The sequence below is a fragment of the Corapipo altera genome, unplaced genomic scaffold, assembly GCF_003945725.1.
Source record: "Corapipo altera isolate COAL_440 unplaced genomic scaffold, ASM394572v1 56, whole genome shotgun sequence".
NCBI lineage: Eukaryota > Metazoa > Chordata > Aves > Passeriformes > Pipridae > Corapipo > Corapipo altera.
Window position 1 is genome coordinate 145,026 of NW_020884896.1, and position 22,856 is coordinate 167,881.

Below are 22,856 nucleotides of genomic sequence, written 5' to 3' on the forward strand. Positions count from 1 at the left end.
TTCTCATAACCTGCTTTGTTTGAGTGCAGCATAGACCATTTTAATACCATGACCAACTAAGTATCTGAGGACTTTTATAAGACAGGGACCACGACATTCGATTACATAGATACAGTGTGGGGGGATTTCTTTTGTTTTAGTGGTTTGTTGTAGGTTTTTATTAATCTCTTTATACTGGAACACTTAATGCAACTTATATAAAAATATTTCAGAAGCATTAATGGAATGAATTAGGAAAGTTTTCTAGTAGGTATATTCTTCCAACATGACTTTCTGCAGTAGCTGCATGATAATTAGAGGTGTTTAATGCATTTACTGAACTGCCCTTACACAGTATCAGCTGGAGGGGAGAAAGGTGAACATATACCATTTATTGAACATCCATTCTGCCTTTGCTAGTACTTCAGGAAAGTAAGACTTCAGGAGGTTTATTTAAAAGCACACAGTGTTGGTCACACTATTCCTAATGAAGTTGGTGGGAATTCTTCTTCAGCATGAACAGATATGAGCCAGTGCTTGTGGAAAAAAAAATTAAATATATATATGCTCCCAACAGAGCCCAACTTTCAATTTAGGAACATGCTGTATGAGACAAGTTATTTTGTGCATTTAGAACACATAAACCAAAATAAAATTTAATATTTATTAGAATTTCTTCCAGTAACAGCATTCAACATCTTAACAAACCAAGTTGTGAAGTCTTAAAAAAATCTAGGATTACAAAAAAAGTTAAAATAAGCTGTTTCTTATATTTAATGGCAACAAACAGGGAACCTTCTATTTAAAAACAAACTTGTCATATAAACAGTATTATTTTAAGAAAATGTGATTAAGATGATATGTAATTTTTCAGAATGGACACACAATGTATGAATTCCAATCAGAATGAAACAGAGGGGCTGAACACACTATCCCCTTAAAAAGCTCAAAACAGGCTGTTTGAAGAAAGGGGAAGGAGGAGGATCTTTCTAGTGAAATAACTTAATGGACAAAAACGCAAGAGTACAGAAGACATTACATGACACCCTCATTACAACACCCCCTCAACTCTGGTTATACAGTAAAGTTAGTAAAGTGCATCTTTAAAGACTTGTCTAGTGAAATAGCTTTTCCAAATATAAAACACAACACGTGCAGTAACAGTTAATCATAGTGTAAATTTTTAGAAACTAGTTTTTAACCTTTCATTCACTCAAGAAGAAAAGTCTTAACTGCAGTAGTGTTCACATTATTCTTCGACAGGATGCATCCTCATGTGCTTTTGTTACTTGGCAAATCTTCAAATATGGAGCATGGCAAAATTATGCAGTTTAAAGCAAGTGCTTCTCTCAATTCAATACAATTCTTCAACAGCAGAATGGCCACATGCAGCACAACCATGTCAGATTTTGGGAAGCTTTGGTGCACTAACGATGGGATTGGTTTCCTGCAAATACCTTCGCCCTGCACTCTTATAGTCGTAGGTGCAGGTGTGGGTCTCTGCATAGCGGTGTGTTGCACAGAAGTTGTTTCCACATCTGAAGAAATATCAGAAGTTACAAGAAGCTTTTAGAAGCTTTTAATGCTCTGACGTGCTGGGAGAGCTTTTGCTTAATCATGCGTTATTTGACATAGCTGTTTGGATTCTTAACATTCTTGACTGATAACACTAACTGGTGGGGTAAACAAAACAAAACAACATTTTTCTAACTGAATGTTGCAGTTTTGACCCAACAGTCTCTTCAGCTGGTAAGCTAAGCAAGATCAGTACTCCTGGAACCAGCTAGCAAGGATCAAACACACTTATAAATTAAGAATTATGAGCTTTGTTTTACTTTCTTTCTTTTTTAAAGACCTCACACAACATCAGTAGGTGGAATTCAGAGGACAAAACCATGCAACTAAAATAATGGCATCAGGTGAAATCCATGTAATGCATTTCAATTCAAAGCCACCACATGATTCACACCATCAAAAGAGTTGTTTAGTTCGGCACAACTTCTGCCTGGCATAAACTCAGATTAGTCATTTAAGATTAAGAAATACACATTTATGCAGCTGTAAAGACATCAGACAGACCAACTACAGGGAACATAACTTCCTATATGACTGGAAAACGGTGCATCTATCCAATATCAGCTGCAATTTCGATGAGTTAAGATTATGATTTTTGCCTTCAAACTTCACAGTTCAGCAGTTAAGACCCCTAACAGGAGAAAAGATATAGTATCTGATCTGGACAAGTGGAGATGATATTAGTGTTCTGATAGCCTAATTATTCAATAAAGATGCTTTCTGACAGTAAAAGAATGACATCATTCAAAATCATAATTCTCTTGAAATTGATTAAGCATTACCCATCCAACTTACTGTCTCACTATTAGAATGTAACCCTGTATTTATTTATCTGTTTATCTGGGTTCATAATAAACTCTTCAGCTATTGTTCCAGTGGTTTTGTGTGTCTGGTAGTAAAGTTGCTTTTCTTTGGTTCTTGGCCCCATAATCGCCACTTCTCTCATATGAATGTATTCTCCATTTGGTTCACGTTCCTTTTGTAGTAAAAGGTCATATGGTTGCTCCTTCTGAAAGCAAACCAAATACTATTTTTGGAGATGTGCAATTTCTCCCCTTTATTTTTTATCTTAAGCGAGCTGCTTAGTTACTTTTAGAAGAGCTTGCAGCTATTCATTCAGCAGGGAGTGTGCAGTGTCCAAAACTGTTACAAAATCAAAAACTGAAGAGTCAGTAGGGAAGCAATTCCTCACCCTGAAACTCTCCTATACAATTCTCCAGTGGCTGAAGTCTTGTTCATTTGGCTGTTGACTGGCATGGACCAATATTAGCTCTAAATGCAACCCTCACAGTTGATTAGCCTCCAGCCTTGATTAGTTCATGGGAAAGAATACTGAGAAAAAAGTATCTTGTGGGAGAAAATTCTTGGATAACCAAGATGAACAGAAAAAGCAGGTGTTTTTTGGTGGTTTGCTTTCTTGGGTTTTATTTGTTTCTCTGGGGGTTTTGTGTTTTCATTTGTTTGTTTTTGGTTTGGGGTTTTGCTTGTTTGGGTTTTTAGTGGTTTTCATTTGTTTGGTTTTTGTTCAGGTTTTGTTTGTTTGGTTTTTTTTGTTTTGTTTTGTTTTGTTTTTTAAGTTCCTCATGATCACCACCAAGTGCCAGGTCTCATAGTGTTGTTTGCAAGTCATGATTTGGGGGACCAGCACTCTGATGTTCTGCTTTTGAAATGCTCTACATGCTCAAAGGTGGCTGAAGTCTTGCAAGAAACAGAACACACATAAAATAAAAAATTTGTTGAATACAAATTTGTATAAATTCACAATCTGTGAAAATGTGTTGCAATAGAATCACATCTGAGATCTTCTGAAAAACCAGGTCTAACAAAACCAGTTTTTCCTCAAGTTGTTAATCATATCATTATTGTCAAGAAACTTCGCAGAACATGTACCTTTAGCAAGTTCTACTCACATCAGTATAAAATGTCATTGTTCTTTTTTTTGTTATCGTGTTTGTATTTCCTGACATCTTCCATTCTGATACCTTGCATTTCTTGATCTTCCTGGAAGAACATACACCTCGAAAGCAGAACTGGTACAACATTCCTGAGTTTTAATTCCTGCAGTTATGCTGAACTGAGAAATCCAACCTTTTTGAAGGTTGCCTTTTAATCTTCCATGCTTAAGGAATACCATGCAGCAAAGAAAACTTTTTGGTTAACTCAGCTATCAATTTTAAGTAACAGCTGGTTATATGCTCAGCCTACCTGCACTCATAGCTGGTTGCCAATCCAGTTTTCTTGCCACAAAGAAAGCAGTGCTTTGTAATTTTCTTTTTTGCTTGAATTAAGCCATTCACAGGTGGAAGATGGGTTGCTTCACCTGCTTTCAGAAGTAGAAAGACATCAAAGACATTTTATTTTAGTATCTTTTGTAAAACAGACTTTTGTCTGACATAAGATACACCAGAGGAGTGAGTGTCTTCTTCACAGTTCTATCCAAAATGATGCTGATGTTAGTAGACTTTCCCATCATGCAGACATGGCTCTTAGGTATCACCTCTGTTACCAAGGAGTAGTTAAGGACAGACCTGTTTATCAATTGTCTGACAAGTGAAAGCTGCACCCCAGTTGTGAAACAAAGGCAGAATCCACTACTTCAGCAGTTTTTTCTCCCACACTACAACTACATAATTTTTCCTATTGCAGCTGCTATTTGAACATCTATTTTCTAGCTCATTCTCTCCATCTAGATCTTAAAATCCTGGAATACATGCCTGCCTCTTCCTAAGGTCACATAGAAAGAAAAGAAAACCTGTAAGCTGCAAGTCAAAGATGTGAAGAAGAAAAATTAAATGTGCTGGAAATCTTTAGCTCACTGTCTGAAGCGTTGTAAAAGAAGTTTTAAAATTAAAAGTTTTAATCTAGATAACTCCTTCCCTCCCAGGAGAATCAATCACATAAGAAATTAATATCTAGGCATAACACATTCATTTTCAGTAGATGTCGAGCATTAAGCATTCCATAGTTACCAACATTAGGGTAACATTAGGGTGGAAAGAATGATGATCAGTACAAAAACCAGTGAAAAATCTGCACTATATCAATGTTCTTCAGCATCCATGCCCTTATTGCTTCCTCCCTGCTTTTCTTTTGCTCAGGTTGTAGTGCTAAAGACAATGCTACTGATAAATTTGGCTCCCATTTTAGCAGACTCAGAATTATTCACAGAACTGATCATTTGGAAACTTCAGCACACAAAAGTCATGTTTATATCTACAGATGACAAGCAGGATTCATTACGTATTAAAAAAGTTTATGTAAAAAAAAAGCAGTTATGTCAACTTAAGATCTGGATGCCATCTGTATTTTAAAGAATTGCTTAAAAATATTAAAAGTTTAGTCATGCTATAGACGTGCAAAACAACAAGGACTCTAAAAGCCACATACCTTACAAAGATAAATTATTTTTGTCCTCTCTATGTGTGATATACCAGGAAAGATGAAAGTCATCTTTAATTATTGTGTAAGTTACTTACCTACTCTTTTCCCTACAGCTGCCATACTTCCATTCATTCCAAGCCCGTGTGCAGACTAAAAAAAAAAAATTTCCACAAGGAAATTAATAGCAGATGGAAATTAAATGAAAACTTAGGCAGTCTGGTATTGGCTTATTTGATATCAATGTTTTATCAATCAACGTACCTACGAAGAGGCCAAGATAACTTTTGCAGACCGAGTTAAAATTCTGCAATATAAAGCTTTACCCTAAACGACTATATAATAAACCTCCCCATACTTCAAAACAACAAAGCACATTAGAGCTGAAGCTTGGCACAGCTTGGCACATATGGTGCCAGTCACAGGGCACACTTTGGAATCAATGACAGTTGGTGAGCAGCAGAAGTCAGATGACATTTCTAACACAGACATTCATTATTTCTACCATTACAATAACTAACAATTTCAGTTGTGAACTGAACAAACACTTTAATCTATGAAAAATTACTTCTAGGACCTGTTTAGATAAGGCAGTTAAGATACCAACAGAAATTCAGAAAACAGTTTAAGACAAATCAGGGATTTAAACACACCTCCCGCTCCCCCCATCTGCCTTTCCTGACAAGACACATACATACACACAGAGTAGTTTTGTAATACCAGTATCAGAAAAGACAGGAAAACTTCAATTTCTCTGGATGCATTAATACTCACTAGAATATATTCAGCAGGTTCATTTGGAGGAGCAGTTTTCCTAAAGCTTTCTTCCTGAAAATGTTGCAGGTTTGTAGGTAGTACAATACCAGAAGTCCGAAACCTGCCTGTACCACAGGAACTCTGTAAACTTTCCCTGTTTGTGCTTCGGGCCAGCGAAGCCAGAAATCCTAAGTTACTTACAGAACTCACAGATTCTTTGGATGCCTTGCTAGCCACATCTGTAATGTCCCTATCCTCTGCTTTAGAAATTACATCAGGTCTTTTTCCAAGTGGCTCTACTTTCACACTACAAAATCTAGCAGTCCTAGGAAAAGAGGAGTCTGCTATGCTACGTACTTCCAACGACTGAAGCACATTTGGGGAGGCTGCAGATCTCAAGTTACCAGCCTCGAAGCATCTGGGTTGTGCTTGTGGTTTCAGAGAACTGTGACATGCTGCTTGTGCTGAATACCGAAGGGGTGACAAAAGCAGATTTTTCTGAGGACTTAATTCACGAGTACGGAGAAGACCAGTCTCCATTGCTGCAGTGCTCAGCACTTTGCCAATAGGTTTTCTATGCTGCTCTACAACCTTAGACTCTTTGTCTCCATCAGGTAGCTCAAGCTCTGGGTTCACTTTTCCCATATCATATATCTCACCACACTGTTCAGCGGTGCTTCCTTCTGCTAAAAAAGCAAAAGCATCGGATTCAGGTAAGTGTTCTTCTTCTGTTCCGTATAGTTCTCCGCTTGTTAGATTTGGAAATAAAACAGCATCCTCCTCACTTGCTGAGGTCACATTTTCAGATGCTTTTTCTGAATTCACAGGCAGGGATGAAACAGGAGTCAGAACACTATTTATAGGTAGTTTTGCATTTTCTAGTTCAACGCGAGATATTTTCGGGGGTAACCTGATGCTACCAACTGGCTGAGACCAAGAGTTGCTCTGCCACGTGTCATCTTCCTTAAGGAAGTGATTAGCTGTGGATGGCATTGTTCTGCCAGCAGTGGCCAAAGTAGCCAATGCTGAAAGTGCGTTTTGGGAAGACTCCGACTGATGCAAATTCCCAGGAGGAGGTAGGCACGACTGTCCGATGTGGGGGAGCACTCGTAAAAAGCGGTGACGAGCAGCAGCCACTGAGCCACTAGATGGTCGAGGAGTTATTGGAGGACGAGGTTTCACCTTGACAGTTTTCTTAGGCTATTAAAAACCAAACCAACAAAAATAATAAAAAAAAAAACAAACCACAGACAGAACAACAGTTAGTATTTGAATTCCAATTGCGTTCAAAGACCTGACTGAGAACATATTCTGAGGAATTCAAACAGCGTAAGGTCGGAAAGGACCAAATCATTCCTTCTACTCTGCCATATGTTACTAGCCATCAAGACTTCACCCCAACATCTGAATATTAAAATAAAAGATTATAATCAGAAAATGCTTTTCAGTAAATAGGTCATATGTCAGAGAAATAGAAAAGGGAAGCCAGAATGCCACCAAAGTTATCCAGAAGAACTTCAGGCCTCAAACGCAACAAAAAAATGAAAGAAAGTATAATCTAAGTAACTTAGTCACACATGAACACCAGTGTGATGTTTTATCTTCAAGGTAATTTCATTCTTGAATTTCACTTTATGAGCTTTTTAAGTTACAGTATTTCTAGTGAAGTTTCATTTAGGAGAAACATTGACTTTTACCAGAGCAATACTGCAAAACAATGCTACTTGAAGTACTGGAAGAAAAAAAACTCAAACAAACAAAACCTCAAAAACCCACCCAACCCAAAAAGCTTACCCATGCAAATAAATCCAGGACCAGTAGTGAATTCTTTCAATTAGGACAGACAGATCCAAGGAAAACCAACACCCCTTCGCAGAATGTTTATACAAGAGTATTTACATAACTGATGAGAAATCCTTGATAACTTCACTTCCCAAGACAGCAAAGTATCTGATCTGCTTTTTAGAAAAGACAGCACAAGGAAAGCCCTAGCTATTTTATGACAGAAAAACTGAAATCATAATTTCACCTTTTTACTCAGATTCATGTTCTCCATCTTTGCCTTGAGCAGTTTCATTTTATTCATAGTAATTGAATTCTCAATAATCTGTTGCCCAGAAGGTGATGCCTCTGTCTCATCTTCATCATCGGCATATAAATTATACACTGAACCACTGCTGAAAATAAAAGAAAGTTTGTATTCACCATCTAATCAAGTAATTTAATTATGTTTTCAATGTAGAGTATTCTCACAACTAGGAAGTCATATCCGTAGTTGATCTGTTGACAAAGCATTATGTAAAACTGTATGCAAAGACATTTCAAATCCATTTATCCACATAAGCATCCCTTGTAAGAGCAAAGTGATGTTGCTGAAATCTGAACATCGCCACGCTTCTGGGAAGTTGTTATATCATATACAGTTGGTTCACACTCACTATATATTTTCCCCACAGAGGGGATATCCAGTTCCACAAATGTCTCCTGAAGATATGCCAAAGCTGTTAAGTGTGTGACTCAGACAACAAGCTGATCAGTTTTCCAATTAACCAGACACTGGCATGGAAGGAAAAGTCCAAATTTCTATCCATCCTGAGGGGTGTTCTCACCATAAATGGAAATGGAGGGGTCACCCGTGTGGATGTGATATTCTATTTCTCCTTTTCAAAATATAAAAAAAAAGAAAAAAAAAAAGAAAAAGATCAGTTTAGGTTTCCAAAGAGTCTCACATTTGGAAAAAAATAAATAGATTAGAACTGCTAATCCCAAGACAAAATATTTTAACTCAGTAGCCACCGGAATTTTATAGCACGACATTTCCTTCTTCCATTCTGCATTCTAAAAGGCTGCAAAACCTCAAGGCTTTAAAATCATCATCTAACTTGTTTTTCCTATGAAGCAATAAAGCATTATCACTAACATTTCAACATTTGACAGTGAAATGAAAGAACCATTAGGAGTGTCCAATTCATTACAAATTGATAAATTTTAAACAGTGTATGTAGTACATTTTAAAGTGTTTTAGTTCTTCCATTAGGCTGTCAGTATCCAGAAATCATGACAATCAGGCAATTCCCCTGTGTTCATACAATAGATTTAACTCAAATTTCTAGTCTCAAAAAAGATGAAGGAAGAACTAAAGGTCACGAGAAATTCGGTACAAAAAAAAATAAAAAAATAAAAAAAATCACTAATTAGAGCTGGCATCTTACCTGATTCTTGGAAATATTCTGCTGCCCTTAAGTCAAGAGCCAGTATTTTTTGCACTGACTCTCCAAATCCATTTCCCTAAGATGTAGCAAAATTCCAAAGGCAGCACAGCTGGGAGACATTATGAAGAGCAAGACGGTAGCAAATTCAAAGCAAGAGTCAGCAAAATAGACAGTCAATTCTTACCAAGACCTGAATGGTTCCATATGGGGACAGTCAGCATGCATATTACATACCTCTCCTGGTAAAAACCCAGCACTAAAAAAAATAATTTCAAAATTTTAATTCTCAAAGATTTAAGTCACCAACTCAAAATAATTTGTTGAACTTCCCTTCAAGGTAAGGATAGGAAGTAAAGTGGCATGTCTCATGTTTGTTTGTTTTTTTGTTGCCTTTTTTTAATGCAAAAATAATAGTTATCCTTTTCTTTTTAATTTTCTGACTAAGTAGGGGCCAAAAATACTAAAAAAAAAAAAAAAGAAGTAACACAAGGATTGTTTGCTTTAATGTATTGTAAAATTATAAGAGTTGGACAGGGAATTTTGATCTTCATGATACTTTCAGCCTATTTTCCAATAAGTAAATTTTAAATTTACTTTGTCCATAGGTGTCAACATTCCTGAACTCTTGCTTTTAAAATGCATGTCTCAAAAATTATTAGCTTGCTGAAACCCTTTTGGCACCAGTGTCTGCCCATCCTCCACTACAACTTCAACACTCTTCTTTTAATCCGGAGACAATGATCATTGTATGCATTTACACTTTGTCAAGTTTTAACCATTAACTCAACCACAGATAAAATAAAATTATTTGGAGACCTATAAAACAACACTGAATCCAATGTCTCATTTCTAAATTTCAGTCACTGAATCCTGCTCCACACACACACACAGAGCAAGAAAAGCTGATAAACAAGCGCTTCAAAATGCTCAGTCATCAGTAAACCCACACACAGAAACACATTTAACTGTCAGTGTGGAAAACACTGGTATTCAGAGTGATTCACAGTCTTCCTCTATAAAGATCACATGAAAAGGTCTGATTTGTTCCCATTCTCTCCTCCCTTTGCTATTTTTTCCATTTCAACACACACACACACAAAGATTTGAGCATGTAGGTGGATACCAGGGAGCCCATTCTACTCAAAAATGAAAGTTTGAGCTCCTTATGACAACTCCTTGCAATAACTCACAGTATAGCACCCACAGTCCCAGCTTTTTGGATTGGTTTGGATGTTTGCTGGAGTCAAAAGGTTAGACAGGAACAATGTGGTAATAGGCAGGGTATCAGTGAGAACAAGAATTACAATGGAATGCTCTTTGCAGAAGTGTATCTAGCCCAAAGCAGCAGCAAAGTTGTCAGTTCTTACCAATCATGCTTGGTTTAACCTACTTCAAACCTACACACAATACCATATGTGGCTATTTAGTGAAAGAGTGCAGGGGCCTAAAGATCACAGATCAAAAATATTTTTATCTTTTCCTTCTCTCTAGTAATTGTATATCAAACACTAGGTCTTTCTACTCTATGTAACAATGTGGGAATTCAACCTGGATATTTCAGTCAGTCAGTACTTTTTAAGTAGAGATCTTTTACAGAAGTTTATAAGATTAGTATCACTGAATACAAACACACTGAATATAAACCCAGTACAAAGCTCTTGCTTTTACTTTGCAAACAAAAACAAGAATAGTCACTTAAAACAGCACAAGCCTTAGCCTTGGAGAAAATGCAGCTAATTCCAGAACAGGGACTACTTTCCTCACAGTTGTACAACTATTAAGTCCTTGAGGGGATAAAAAAACCCTACCCAAAAGCTGCAGGATAAAACCAGAATGTAATAATTTTTAATAGATATTACCAATTTTGATAGCTTTAGAAAAAGACTACTAAACTGTTCACTACAATGTAGTAGGTTAAGCACCACACTTGCTCTTCTGATGATAACAGCACTTTGATTCCGATAGTGATTGAAACAAGCTTGGTACCTCAACAATAGCTAACCTGGTCCTAATTACATCTAAAGGCTAGCTCTATCAGTAATTACTTCAGTACATTTAAAAAAAAAAAAAAAACCACAACAAAAAAAATAGAACAACACCCCCTCAAAAAAAACCCCACAACAAAGCCACCCCTCCCCCCCAAATAAAACAAACAAAAAAACCCCCCAACAAAATAAACAAAAAAACTCCAACAAAACCCACAGGATTTTGCACTACCAATCTACTGTCTTCCTGACTAATCATTTGGTCAAGCCATACCCATAGGGAAAAAAAATTATGCCCTGAACAGAGAAATGTTTACAAAACTAAACAAATGCCTTAAGATGGAAGAGAAAGTGCTTAACTGAAGGTTTTAATATCTTATATAGTCAAAATGACTCTCCTGTGAAATGTTGCTTTTCAGAAAGGGTTGGAATGTTGAGAATTGCCTTAAGTATGAGGTCAGCTTTATCTCACTATATTAATGCACACAGTGATTAAAAGAACCATCAGCATGATCACTGACCACAAAGCACTATTGTGCTGCTAGGCCACCCAGTTACAGCAATTGAATAGACCTTAGGGAATAATTCTTGCATATTCCAGATATTCTTTTGATAAAGTCAACAAATAAAGTTGAAAATTATACAGCAACCCACTTTTGAAGAATAATATAAAGATTAAAACCAACTTTACCTCAAAGACTCAGATAATGGTGTTAAAGTGCCATCGCCCCGGTCAACCACACGGAAGAAATTCAACCTATCTCCTTCTCGATATACTAAGAAGGTAACTTGTTTGTTGGATGGCCCTTTCTCCCAGGTCTTGTCTCTAGCAGGATCCATGTATTCAGCCATTTCCCTGATAGGGTCTTTCACAGGAACTACAAAGACAAAAAACCAAAACAGAACCAAAACATTATTATTGTTGTTTTGATCAACTTTGAGAGCTCACCTCCGTTTCTAACAGAAATTCCCAACCTACAAGATATGCTGAGTTTTTTCCCAAGTGAAAGTTATCAAGGGTATTTCTCCATTTTCATTTCTATACAGATGATCTACATAACCAAGTTTACCATCTGACTGAAACGATGCTTGATTCTTACCAACCATATTTTAAAAACTATTTGTATAATGACATTACATCCCTCCGTTTTTGTTGAGTGTTTTTCCAGTTAATCTGAAATTAAGTCTGATTGTCTAAAATGCTTAGCTAAGAGAAGCTGTTTACAGTTATAAGACATTGAAAGACCACTATTTTTAACTTAGTTAACACCTACCTCTTCTGGTGTTAACAGGTCCACCTCGCATAGCCAGAACTAACTTCAGAGTGCAGCCTTCTGAAATGCTGCAAATAACAACAAATAAATTCTTATAACATTTTCTGTTGTTTATGCTAACAGTCATTTAGAAACATTAATTAGAAACATAATTTTATTCTATACTTACTTATAATCATTCAAACAATAGTCATCCTTCAGTTCCGTATTATTCCAAATTAAGTGCTGCTGAGAGACAGGAATACCTAAACAAAACAAACAAATGACTAAAAATTGGAGCTTGGTAGAAGGGCTTCTGGGGAGTTTTAATTCTTTAAAGAGTGTGGGGCAGGTGGATTGAAACTGCATCACAGGAGAAGGGAGAGAGGAAGCAGGACAGGGACAGGCACTTGAGCAGCCTTCAGTCATGATATCCAACCTCCAAACAGTTATTAAAAACAAAGTGAAGATTTTCAGAAGGTTTTAGCTCACACACAAAGTTCAATGTTTTGCATCAAAAGGGGTCTGCAGAAGTGTTCAACTGCTTCAGGCTTATTGAATATTTCCTCTTTTTCCAGTCATCAGATGAGGGAGGTTTTTTCCTGTTTTTCTGTACCTCAGAACTTTATGTCTACTGACAGGAAAAACAGGATAAAACCTGTACCTACAGAACTGCTGAATAATTTAATCACAAACTGATATTTTGTATTATCCACAGTACAGACAGTCATATTAAGGTAATTGGTGGCAGCTTTCTTACAGTAGTGACAACTGCAAATGTGTTTTTATCCTGGTTTGGTTTGGAATCTGAGAATTCACACATATAATTTAGTACCACAGAGGTTAATTAAACTTCTTCACACAAATGCTTTTGTTCTGGGTGCTCTTTAGGCCATCAGAACATTTTATTAATACCCAGTAATACTCATTTTCAATTCAAGCTCTGGGACGATTTGGCCATTTTTTCTAAAAGAAAGTACACATACTGAATACTTGTTCCTTACTAAAAATCCATATTCTACACAAATAACTTTTGTTGCTTTTTGCCTGCATAGTCAACTCACTTAGATACAAATATAATACACATTAAAGATAACAAGCATAAGCTGGTACAACCTGAGATCTTCACACATTTTTACTAGGATGCTACCACCTTCCAAATTTTGGATAGAATAAAAATGAGGACAGTTATGAAAGGGTGAGACATCTCAGACCATCAAAAAAAAAATACAATTAAGGCTAATGGAAGATGAATAGCTGTCTTTTTTTGTCTTTGGGAAAAAAAAAAATCATCCCTCCAGCATCAAAAAAGTTGTTCAATTTGTCTAGTGAAACCCAAGTAATTAAGATTTCACTGTGCATTCCTGACAAATTTTAATTAAAATGAAAATCTATAGAGGCCAAGACCTACTTTTTCAAAAAGGTCTAAACACTACTCCTCAGACTAAGAAACAAAAGCTATAAATGTATTTTCCTGAAGGTTACATTAAAATAACCTTATATTTTTATTCATTCCATGTTCAGATACTTAAAGGGAAATGCAAGGGGCAATGCCACACAGTAGAACTTCCCAAAATACATCTGGCAAGAGGTAAACACAAAGATGAGAGCCCTTCAGCTAGTTTCCAGAAACAGCTTCCAAAGGCTGGCAAGGATGCTCAGCAAGCTGTGGCAAGAGGTCAGTTAAGTAGCCCCTTCCTAGGTCAAGGCACAAAGCTACAAACACCCATCATCAGCAAGGAAGAAAAGGAGACCAGATTCTGGTGAAAGTTCAGGAAGAATAAACAGGCAACTAGGAGTTCAAGAAGAATAAACACGCTAAGGAGATGTCCCTGGGCAGAAGAAGGAGTGTACTTTGGAGGAATTATTATTCTTTAAGCTTTAGAAATTGGAATTTCCTTTTCTCACTACAGCTCATACCTAGACCTTCCCTGTTTTGAATGATTAATACAACTTTACTCCACTTGGAGGGCATTTAACAAGAATCTTATATCCTCTGAAGTCCACAAGACATTTATAAGGAGAATATGTTCATATAGTAGACTAACATAATTGCTACTACATTCCCAGCTATTTAATAGCTGGTTATAGGTTATGTTTTAAGTCTGCCTTGTAAGAAAAAAAAAACAAGCTGGCAAGAGCCAGCGAGTCTACAGTGAAGTTTTCTGTGTTGTTTTGCACTCTTCTGATTACAAACAATCATTACTGTCTTCCCTTGTTATGGTTTCAGCAGCCTCCAAGGAGCAATTTCCAATTACTTTGATAAACTGAGACAGTATTTGTTAAAAAGGCTGGCTTGCAGCTGGCAATACTGGAGTGAAACATGTTTTTGCTCATTCAACAATGACAATGTATTTTTGATGAAATGAACAGATGAAAAGATGATACTCTACAGTAATTGGAAACAGACACGTCTTTATTATTTATTCCCTTTCATGCTGCTTTCTTAGAATTCTGTATTTATACATGCAGGAAATGGTATGTGCTTTATAGTTTCACAGGCAGCAAAATACGCATCAGCTGTCTCTTTTCTGGATTATAGTAAGGATTTCTTGAGGAGACATTTATACATGGGATCAGCATGTAAAACTGCCAGCAATTATGAGAACTGTGATATACCCATCCACTACCCTTCCCCCTAAGCAGCACATGACAGTATCACTGGCCTGCTCTGAATCAGTACTGAGAGGTAAGTACAGCAATAAGCTGCATCTCAGTGCTCAAATGGAAGTGAGCTAGGCAGGTGATGCTACAGGAAGACAAAAGAGTTTGCAGACTATCTATTGAAACAGCTGTAGATGAACTGACAATCTGACCCACCGAAATGAGGGGAGAAGAAGAGAGAAGCAGGTACTCTATGCTGTCTCTGAATCAGCATAGCTTCCCCCCTGTACTCTTCTTTCTGGCATACTAAGTAGGCTCACCACAGATGATGAGGTCAAGTCTGACCCAGAAAAAAAAAATCTCTGTAGATTTCAGAACAAACTTTATTTTATGTTTGTGGGTACAAGGTTACTATGATTAAAAACACCCTAAACATTTCACAGTCAAAATTCAAACAGTGTACTTATCTTTCATTCAGTGTTGAAATTGTTGGAGCCTCTGCTTAAGGAGAGGCTGGGCTGACAGTCTAGTTCTCCCTCAGAAGCTAGCTACACTAGTAAGAGGTGCAAAGGTTCATAAGTTACAGCAGCAGGACTGCTTTCCTACTGTCACACTCCCCATCTCTGACCTGCGTGACAGTAACCACTGCAGTGTAAATGGCAGTCAGCACTGACCTGCTCTTCATCCAAAGGACTGACAAAGAAGAGACTAACAAGAGCAAATCTCCAGTAACTGAATACAAGTCCACAAAATTTCCTGACAAAGGTGACCTTACTTTACACATTCCAGATTCTGCCCTGGGCAGCCACCTGATCGGGGCAGTCTTGCATTCACAGGAGTCTTTTCCCAGCTCAGAAAAGGCAGAAGCTTAAAAAATGTTTCATGAACTTGTAGTATCTATCAGCACAGTAAACAGGTAAATGATAAATCAAATAGAAGACGTAGAGGAAAAAAAGTAAACAGAAGAAAAGCAAGACTGACTCTGTTACAAGCTCATTACACTCATGTAATCCACTTCTCCAGTCCTGGCAGAAGCACAGCTATTTTCTCTAATGCAAATAGTAATAAATATCATTATGACATACTGTGAATTCACAGAATATTCAAAGAAATTACAGCATTCACATGAAGTTTGCTTGACATTCTTCCAGTTCCTTTTGTTTAAGATGAAGCTGCTGTACATAGGCAGCAAAATAGCGACAGCAAAAAGACCAAAGAAAAATAACAACTCAGGTGATGAATTGAAAGTACACACACATACAACAACGAAATTGTTGTTGCATCTGTCACTCCCTGCTGAACACAAGTATTCGAAATTAAGATGTATTCTGAAAGCAGGTTGTGTTTTTCCCCTTTGCAATAATACAAGAACAAGAGAACACCTAAATTTTCATCTAAAATGGTAGATGTTTCCACATCCACAGACCATAAAATTTAGTTGCAAGTACTCACTGAACAAATTATGACCAAGTTGTTTTTTTCTTATTTTAAAGCTAGCTATGTAAATGAATGCCTTAACACCCCATACTGAAGAATGCAAATTAATTCCCACAAGCCAGTAACAATAACACCATCACCAAATCCCAAAGCCCACCCGCTCCCTTGAGACTCAATCCTATCCTACCAAGCAAACATGTTTACAGTTATTATCTATGGTTGTTTAACAGATGAAATTATTAACCACTACTAGGAATACGCTACCTGAACATTCTGTCTATAAAATCCAGTGTAATAATTGGTGTTTCTGAATGAAGAACACTAAACTTTGCCCAGCCCACCAGTTACAAGAACTTGTGCAACGGAGAAAGCAAAAAGAGATCTCAGTTTAAAAAACCTCGTTACTTCCACTTTCAATGAAATCCAGCTTTTTTAAGTACTGTTCATACACTAAAGCTCAGTCTTTCATGCCACCTTGAAACTCAGATACCATCCTATCCATGTCCATCAACACATGATCCTGCCTTCAAAACCAAATAACCAAGTAAAACCAATGGAGTAGGTAGCACTGCCAGCAGCACTGTGCGTGGCTGTGTGTATTCCAGCTTTTATGCCATCAGAAGATACAAAGGGGGCTATTTCTTCCACAGTGAACCATTTTAAAAGGCTCAGTCAGTGAATCTGAGACTAGAAGTGATTTACCTTAGGGGTTTCAAACACAACATCTATAACAAATCTTGTGCTTACTTAGCATGGAACATATTTGAGGACAAATGCCTGGATCTGACCCAAACACACATCAGATATGCTTTATCTTCAACTTATGAGTAGACTTGCACTGAAATTTCAGATGAATTAGAACCCATAAGTAAGTTTTTACCTATATTCTTCACTGACTAAAACCCACTGAAAACAGATAGCTGGAGACATGGAGCTCTTTCTTAGTAAGGTATCAATGTCTACTACAGCTGTGTAAACAAAGCCCTTCCATATCAGATTGCTAACAGGCACCAAGAATGACAAACAGTATCTGAAGTATACAAAATTCCTAACATGCCATACATATTATGCTTTTTTATTACAGTGTAGACAGTCTACAGCTATTGAGATTCCAGTTGTTGACAAAGATCAATTTGTCTTCTTTTAATTTCATTATTAGCCTCCTACAATTAGAGGTACTGGCAATATTTGACCAAATTTGTTAACTTCAGATAAAATTCTAGATTTTTTCTTGGAGGTTTCAGGTCATTTTTCAAAACATGTCTTTTTGCATGCTTATGCACTATCATCCTCAGCACCCAAATGAGCTTACAGAGACAATACACATACTAGGGACCCTAGACAGCCTTCCAGCAGCACAGGAAACATTCTCCAGCCAGAACTGCAGCTTAAATGAGAGAGATTCACACCCCACGAAAGTTGACACAATACAATAACAAAAAGTGAAAACCAGGAGTGGAAACAGGAACAGATGTAAACTTTCTCCTTCCCATGCTAAATCACAACTCCACCTGAGTGATTTATTGTTCGAATTTGTGCACTATAATAGGAACTTCATCACTGAAAAGCTGTTTATTATTTTACATGCAATAGCAACCACAAATGCAACATAAAATTAATTTGTTATTGTGTATCTGTTCCCTCCACACATAGCTGATCAATTTGTTTTCACTCTGTCTCCCATAAATTGTATTAATAAGCACATTACAGATATTTTAACTCTGTTATGGAGTATTAAGGTATTTCAGCTGACTTTTAGCAATTCAATGATAATCAGTGAACTCATCTTCCATGTTTAATGAAATTTACTTACTAATAATTAATTCTATACAGCAGGCACCTAAGTCATAATTACCTTATCATCCTATGAACTACAATATGTGAACAAAATTCTGAATAAGCAATATTGTGACTTCATTACTGAGCTGTTCTAGTAAGAAAATGATGATACTTTTATAAGCTAGGCACACCCAGCCTACAATAATAAGATACAGGTATAATTCAGTACATGTATTTGCAGTCTCACGTTTTGGACTACAAGAAATACAAATTCCTCTTCTTCACATCTCCCACTGATCTCTTCATGTATCCTTTAAAGCTCACTACTTCAGAGATATTGCCCAGATAACCTGCCATCTCCTGTACTCTACTGCCTCTGCTACCTTTTAATTCACCCTTAGTCAGCATTCTGTGCATCTCTCCTACACCTATGTTCAATTATAGAGAAGAGAAACCCTTTCCTTTTCTTGTTTCACCTCTAGCCTCCAGGAGCATCTTAACACGTTCTCTGACTTGTGATTAATTATGGCCCTGTCCACAGGAAACAACAGCATATCCACACAGCTGCACTACTACAGTTAGATGGATGTAAACTACAGTTACCTGCATGGTGGAGCTTCTGCCATGTGGATCTCAGTAATAAAAACTCACCCCTATTGTTGCAATGCTTCTCTGTTTTAAGACTTATGCCAGCTACCTTTTTTTCCCCCCATCCCTTAGAGCAGACTTCCATAAGAGGAGAAGAGTATCTTAGATTCAAGTCTAAAGCATCATATTACATCTCTCAGAGGATGGGTTTCACACAGACAGAAGGATGAAAAACACAGGTATACTAGGGAAAGAGAGGAACCCTTTTCTTAAAGTTAATAACTCCAAAACTCTCAGCTTCTGCAGCTATAGATCTTTAACCTCTCCAAAGTGAAAAAGAGAATGCAATGCTTGAAAGTAGTTAAAATATGTATATCTAAATATTTCAAATCATATTCTTTCATGCAGGATCATTCTCAGCATAGAGGGAAAGGAGTAAGAGAGGACTAACCTACACCTTTTCTTCTTGCATAAGCATCAGGATTGGCCCCATAACTCAAAGGAGCTTTTCACTTTGCAAGATGTGCCAACTTCATCACTTTAAGACAAAGCATTGCCTAGCCAGACCTCTAACAGCAAAGGATCACTCACCTAAAGAAAATTCAAATCTGTAACTTAAAGCTGCCTTTGGGATTTGCCTGCACTGCAGTTGCTCTTGTGACTGCAGTATCATAAAAAAACCATAAACTGACTAACCTAATAAGCAACAAGCATAGCAGCAAGTTTAAAGTATGCTCAGTTACAATAGAGACATACTGCATGGCTCAAGATTATATCCCTGCTGGTTAACAACCAACTTAGGTCAGAGAATCCATAACCTTTTTAAGATTAACCTTAATAATTGTGTATAAAATAACCCCAACAACTCAACCAACCCACCAGAAGAGCAAACACAGCAATTCCAGTGAAGCCTAAGCCATGAATTTATAGGAAAAAGAAAGAACAGAAAAATAACTCAACTCCAATTAAATCTAAACCAAAAACTGAGCACCTAGCTTATATATATACTACTAAACATGACATTAAAGTTTTCTCGTTTGATTTTAGCAATTATAATTTTTAAAACAAGACTTCCTCTCTTCCTCTAAAGTGATAAAGTTTACACTGAAATAAGAGAGAATAGTACCTTCCAGTCTTTGAATTTTAGCTTTCACAGAAATAACTGTTTCAAAGGGGGAAACTCGCAGTTCAAAGCATGTTCCTGTGAGCGTTTCAATGAAGAGCTCCATAGTTTCATAGAAAGGAAGCTTGTAGTGAAACGGTCCCATACTATCCTTATTGAAAAAAGGAGGCTCTTTCTTGTTGGCCATTAGAAAGGATTTACAACTTCCTTGTAAGAAGATCTGTCAGGAAACTACATTCCACTTCTAGCCAAGTCAGCTTTGAAGACACGTGTGGTGCATTGCTGTTCATCTTTAGGAGTTTTCACCTATAAAGCAAACAAATACAGTTCTAACATCTGAACATAACTGTTAAAGAGAATATCAATTTATTCTTGATGAACAATAAAATTCTTATTCCAAAACAGTAAGTTACTACCTCGGTAGTGCAAGATAATCACAAAACATATTAGTGATGTTGTAGTTTTTAGGACTCTGGTTTCAGTCAGCATTCCAGGTGCAACCTGCTACCCTTACTATTTCTGTTTCCACAAACGACATGACAACTGGACGCCCAACACCTCCCGAGAAGGGCTGAGCCCTCGGCAGTGTCAGAGATAGAGGAAAAACTCCTAAAAGGCACAAAACGAGGGACTGGCCTGGGCTCGGGGAAGGCAGAGTTGGAGGCGGCAGCCCGGCCCAGCGTCGCACCGGGGCGGGGGGCCGAGCCCGGGCAGCCGAGCGGAGCGGCCGCGAACAAAGGCGGGCGAGCAGCCGCCCCCTCGCCTCGGGGCAGCCTCGCACCCCGGGCAGGGCGCGGGGCCCCGCCGCCTACGACCCCGGCCTCCCCGCCCTGCACGGACACCGCCGCGCCTGCGGGGCTGGACCCGGCTGGGTCGAGCACAGCCCCTCTGCCCCGTCGCGCTCGGCGCTCCCGCCGCAGGGTCCCCGTGGGAGCCGCGTTCCCCAGGACCCGGAGCCCGCCGGGCGAGGGCGGGGTCTCCCCTCACCTGCCGCCGCCGGGCCCGCTCGGGGGGAGACACGGCTCCTGCCCCCCGCCCGCTGCAGGTCGCCGGACCGGCCGGGCCCGGCGGGACGCGCGCACCGGGAGCGCAGCCGGAGCCGCCGCCGCCGGGGGGGCAGGACCGGGAGGCGCCACCGCCCGGCAGCCCCCGCGCTGCCCCGCCCCGTGACGGCCCCTCCCGCGGGCCAATGGGACGCCCGCTCTCACGCAGTTCGGCCAATCAGCGCCCCAGAGGGGCGGGCGCCGCCGGGCCGCTTGTTATGGTCGTTAAGACGCGGGGCGGCCGCGCGTGCGCGGGGAAGGACCCGGATGCACGTCCCCGTCGCCGGCGTGTTCCAGGCCGGGCTGGACCGGGCTCCCGGCACCCTGCTCCGGGGGAAACCCCGCCCACGGCGGGGGGTGGAACGGGACGGGCTTTCGGGTCCCTTCCCACCCAAAGCGTCACGTGAGTCTGTGCAACGCCCACAGCGCGACCGGCGGGCCCGTGACAGCGGCGGCGGCCGCAGGGTCTCCTAGAACAAGGAGTCCAGCGGGGCCGGGCAAGGCCGAGGAGCGGTGGCACCGGCGGCTCGCCCCGGCCGGAGCGCTGGAGGGGCAACGCCAGCACGGACACCTTACGCTCGGCCCGAGAGGCTCCCGGGGAGTGCCGCTGTGCCCCAGCGCAGCGCGGGGCCCGGCCTCGCAGTGCGCGCAGCTGCGCCGGTGTCCCCGGCCGGGAGAGGAGCGCTCCTGTGGCAGGGGCCAGAAACAGCTCTCGGGCACCTTCACTGAAGGTCAGCGCTCGCCTCTGCTCCCGCAGGCCGGTCTCCAGGAGCAGAGCTTCCCTCGGATGATCACAGTCTAGAGAAAACAAGCTTATCCTATTAGGAGGTGCTAATTACATTAAACACTTTACTTTCCATTTAGGTTTTAAATTATGCAACACCTACCCTGACTAGCTGTTAGGTTTTAAGCCCACTTAAGACACTCAGAACAAACACTGTGGCTTTCCACAAGCATGTAGCACATACAGGAGCACTGTGACAGAGCTCCTGGGCATTGTAACACTGGGCCTCCCGCTCTGCTCTTTTGAGAAAAATGCAGCCATGGTTTATCAAATTTGCAAAGAAAAACAAAACATAAGAGAACAAACAAAAACCCCACAACCACCCAAACCAACATCACTCATCTAGCCAAAAGTCGGTTAAAAAAGTCACCACTCAGACCAAAACCTCCCAGAAGTGAAGTGCCTAGACCAGGCTCCCACAGGTTGTTAAAAGTGAGGACCACACACTTTAATATGTGAAGAGACAAAGGGAAAGGCACAGAGACTCTCCCTGTGCCAGCTTAGAAAGACTGGAGGGGAAGAAAGGTTCTGATCTTCATCATAGTGCAAGTTTATATCAAGAGCTTTTCTCTGCTGAACTTTCATATTTAAGAAACACTTTAAGGCATGAGCTTTATTTTTCTCCTACTTCAAGAGCTTTGGCCCTCAGGGTTCTTGGCTTGTGAACAGCCATCCTTGCAATGCTATAGAAGTTATTAATGTGAAGGACCAAGAAGAAAGGAGGATGCAGAAAAAAAAAAAAGAATTCACCCTCTTTTTCCTTTTTCCTCCAGTATGTCTTTTGAAGCCCTTCTAAGCACAGAAGAAAGGAGTAAAGAAGCAATCCAAATCATGTATGAGACATATGCAGCAGATGTAATGCCTATAAATAAAGTGCAAGCACTTTCACTGTAGACAGCCATTTGCAAATAGCTCCCACATTCTTTTCCAAGCTGCTACTCCCAACTTACCCCCCCACTTAACATGAATCATTGTCAGGCCCACGTATGGCACAAATCAATACATCACATTTCTCCTTTATCCCTTCCAACCTTTCCTCCTGCTTTACCCTCATTAGTGCTAGATGCTTCAGCTGTAGTACTTACTGTGCCTGATAAAGTAAACTCAACTGGAGAAACAAGAGATTGAAGCAGGTGTCTCAGAACCAGGGCTCCAGTGAAAGTAGGAATTGCTCTTAAAGAAGTCCTCTGAGCACATGCTTTAAATTCACACAGAGCAGAACAGTCTTAAGAGTTGGGGATAAAGTAGTACATCATTATCATAAAAGCAGAGCATCTAGTCAGAATTGCAGGCAATCACTGATATAATAAAAGAAACATTTATCAATCTGTATTTATACATTTGCTCTCCTTGTACGCGT

The 22,856-nt window shown here is 39.4% G+C and overlaps 1 protein-coding gene across 5 annotated transcripts; it reads right to left on the reverse strand.

Annotated features, from left to right (window-relative positions):
* Positions 1–613: 613 nt before the first annotated feature.
* ZFAND4 (zinc finger AN1-type containing 4) lies at positions 614–20,770 on the reverse strand. 5 transcript variants are annotated; one of them, XM_027648002.1, is made up of 10 exons: positions 20,657–20,770; positions 19,673–19,975; positions 12,329–12,404; positions 12,160–12,227; positions 11,577–11,763; positions 7,718–7,862; positions 5,707–6,888; positions 5,031–5,085; positions 3,760–3,877; positions 614–1,517 (listed from the first exon to the last, which is right to left on the reverse strand). In XM_027648002.1, the coding sequence occupies exons 2-10, from the start codon at positions 19,854–19,856 to the stop codon at positions 1,382–1,384; spliced, it is 2,151 nt and encodes a 716-aa protein (XP_027503803.1). In that variant the 5' UTR covers positions 19,857–19,975; positions 20,657–20,770; the 3' UTR covers positions 614–1,381. The 5 variants fall into 5 exon arrangements, with proteins under 5 accessions (XP_027503803.1, XP_027503806.1, XP_027503805.1 ...); XM_027648005.1 differs by having other exon boundaries at positions 3,760–3,874; positions 6,046–6,888; positions 7,718–7,865; XM_027648004.1 differs by having other exon boundaries at positions 6,046–6,888; positions 7,718–7,865.
* Between the last annotated feature and the right edge of the window lie 2,086 nt (positions 20,771–22,856).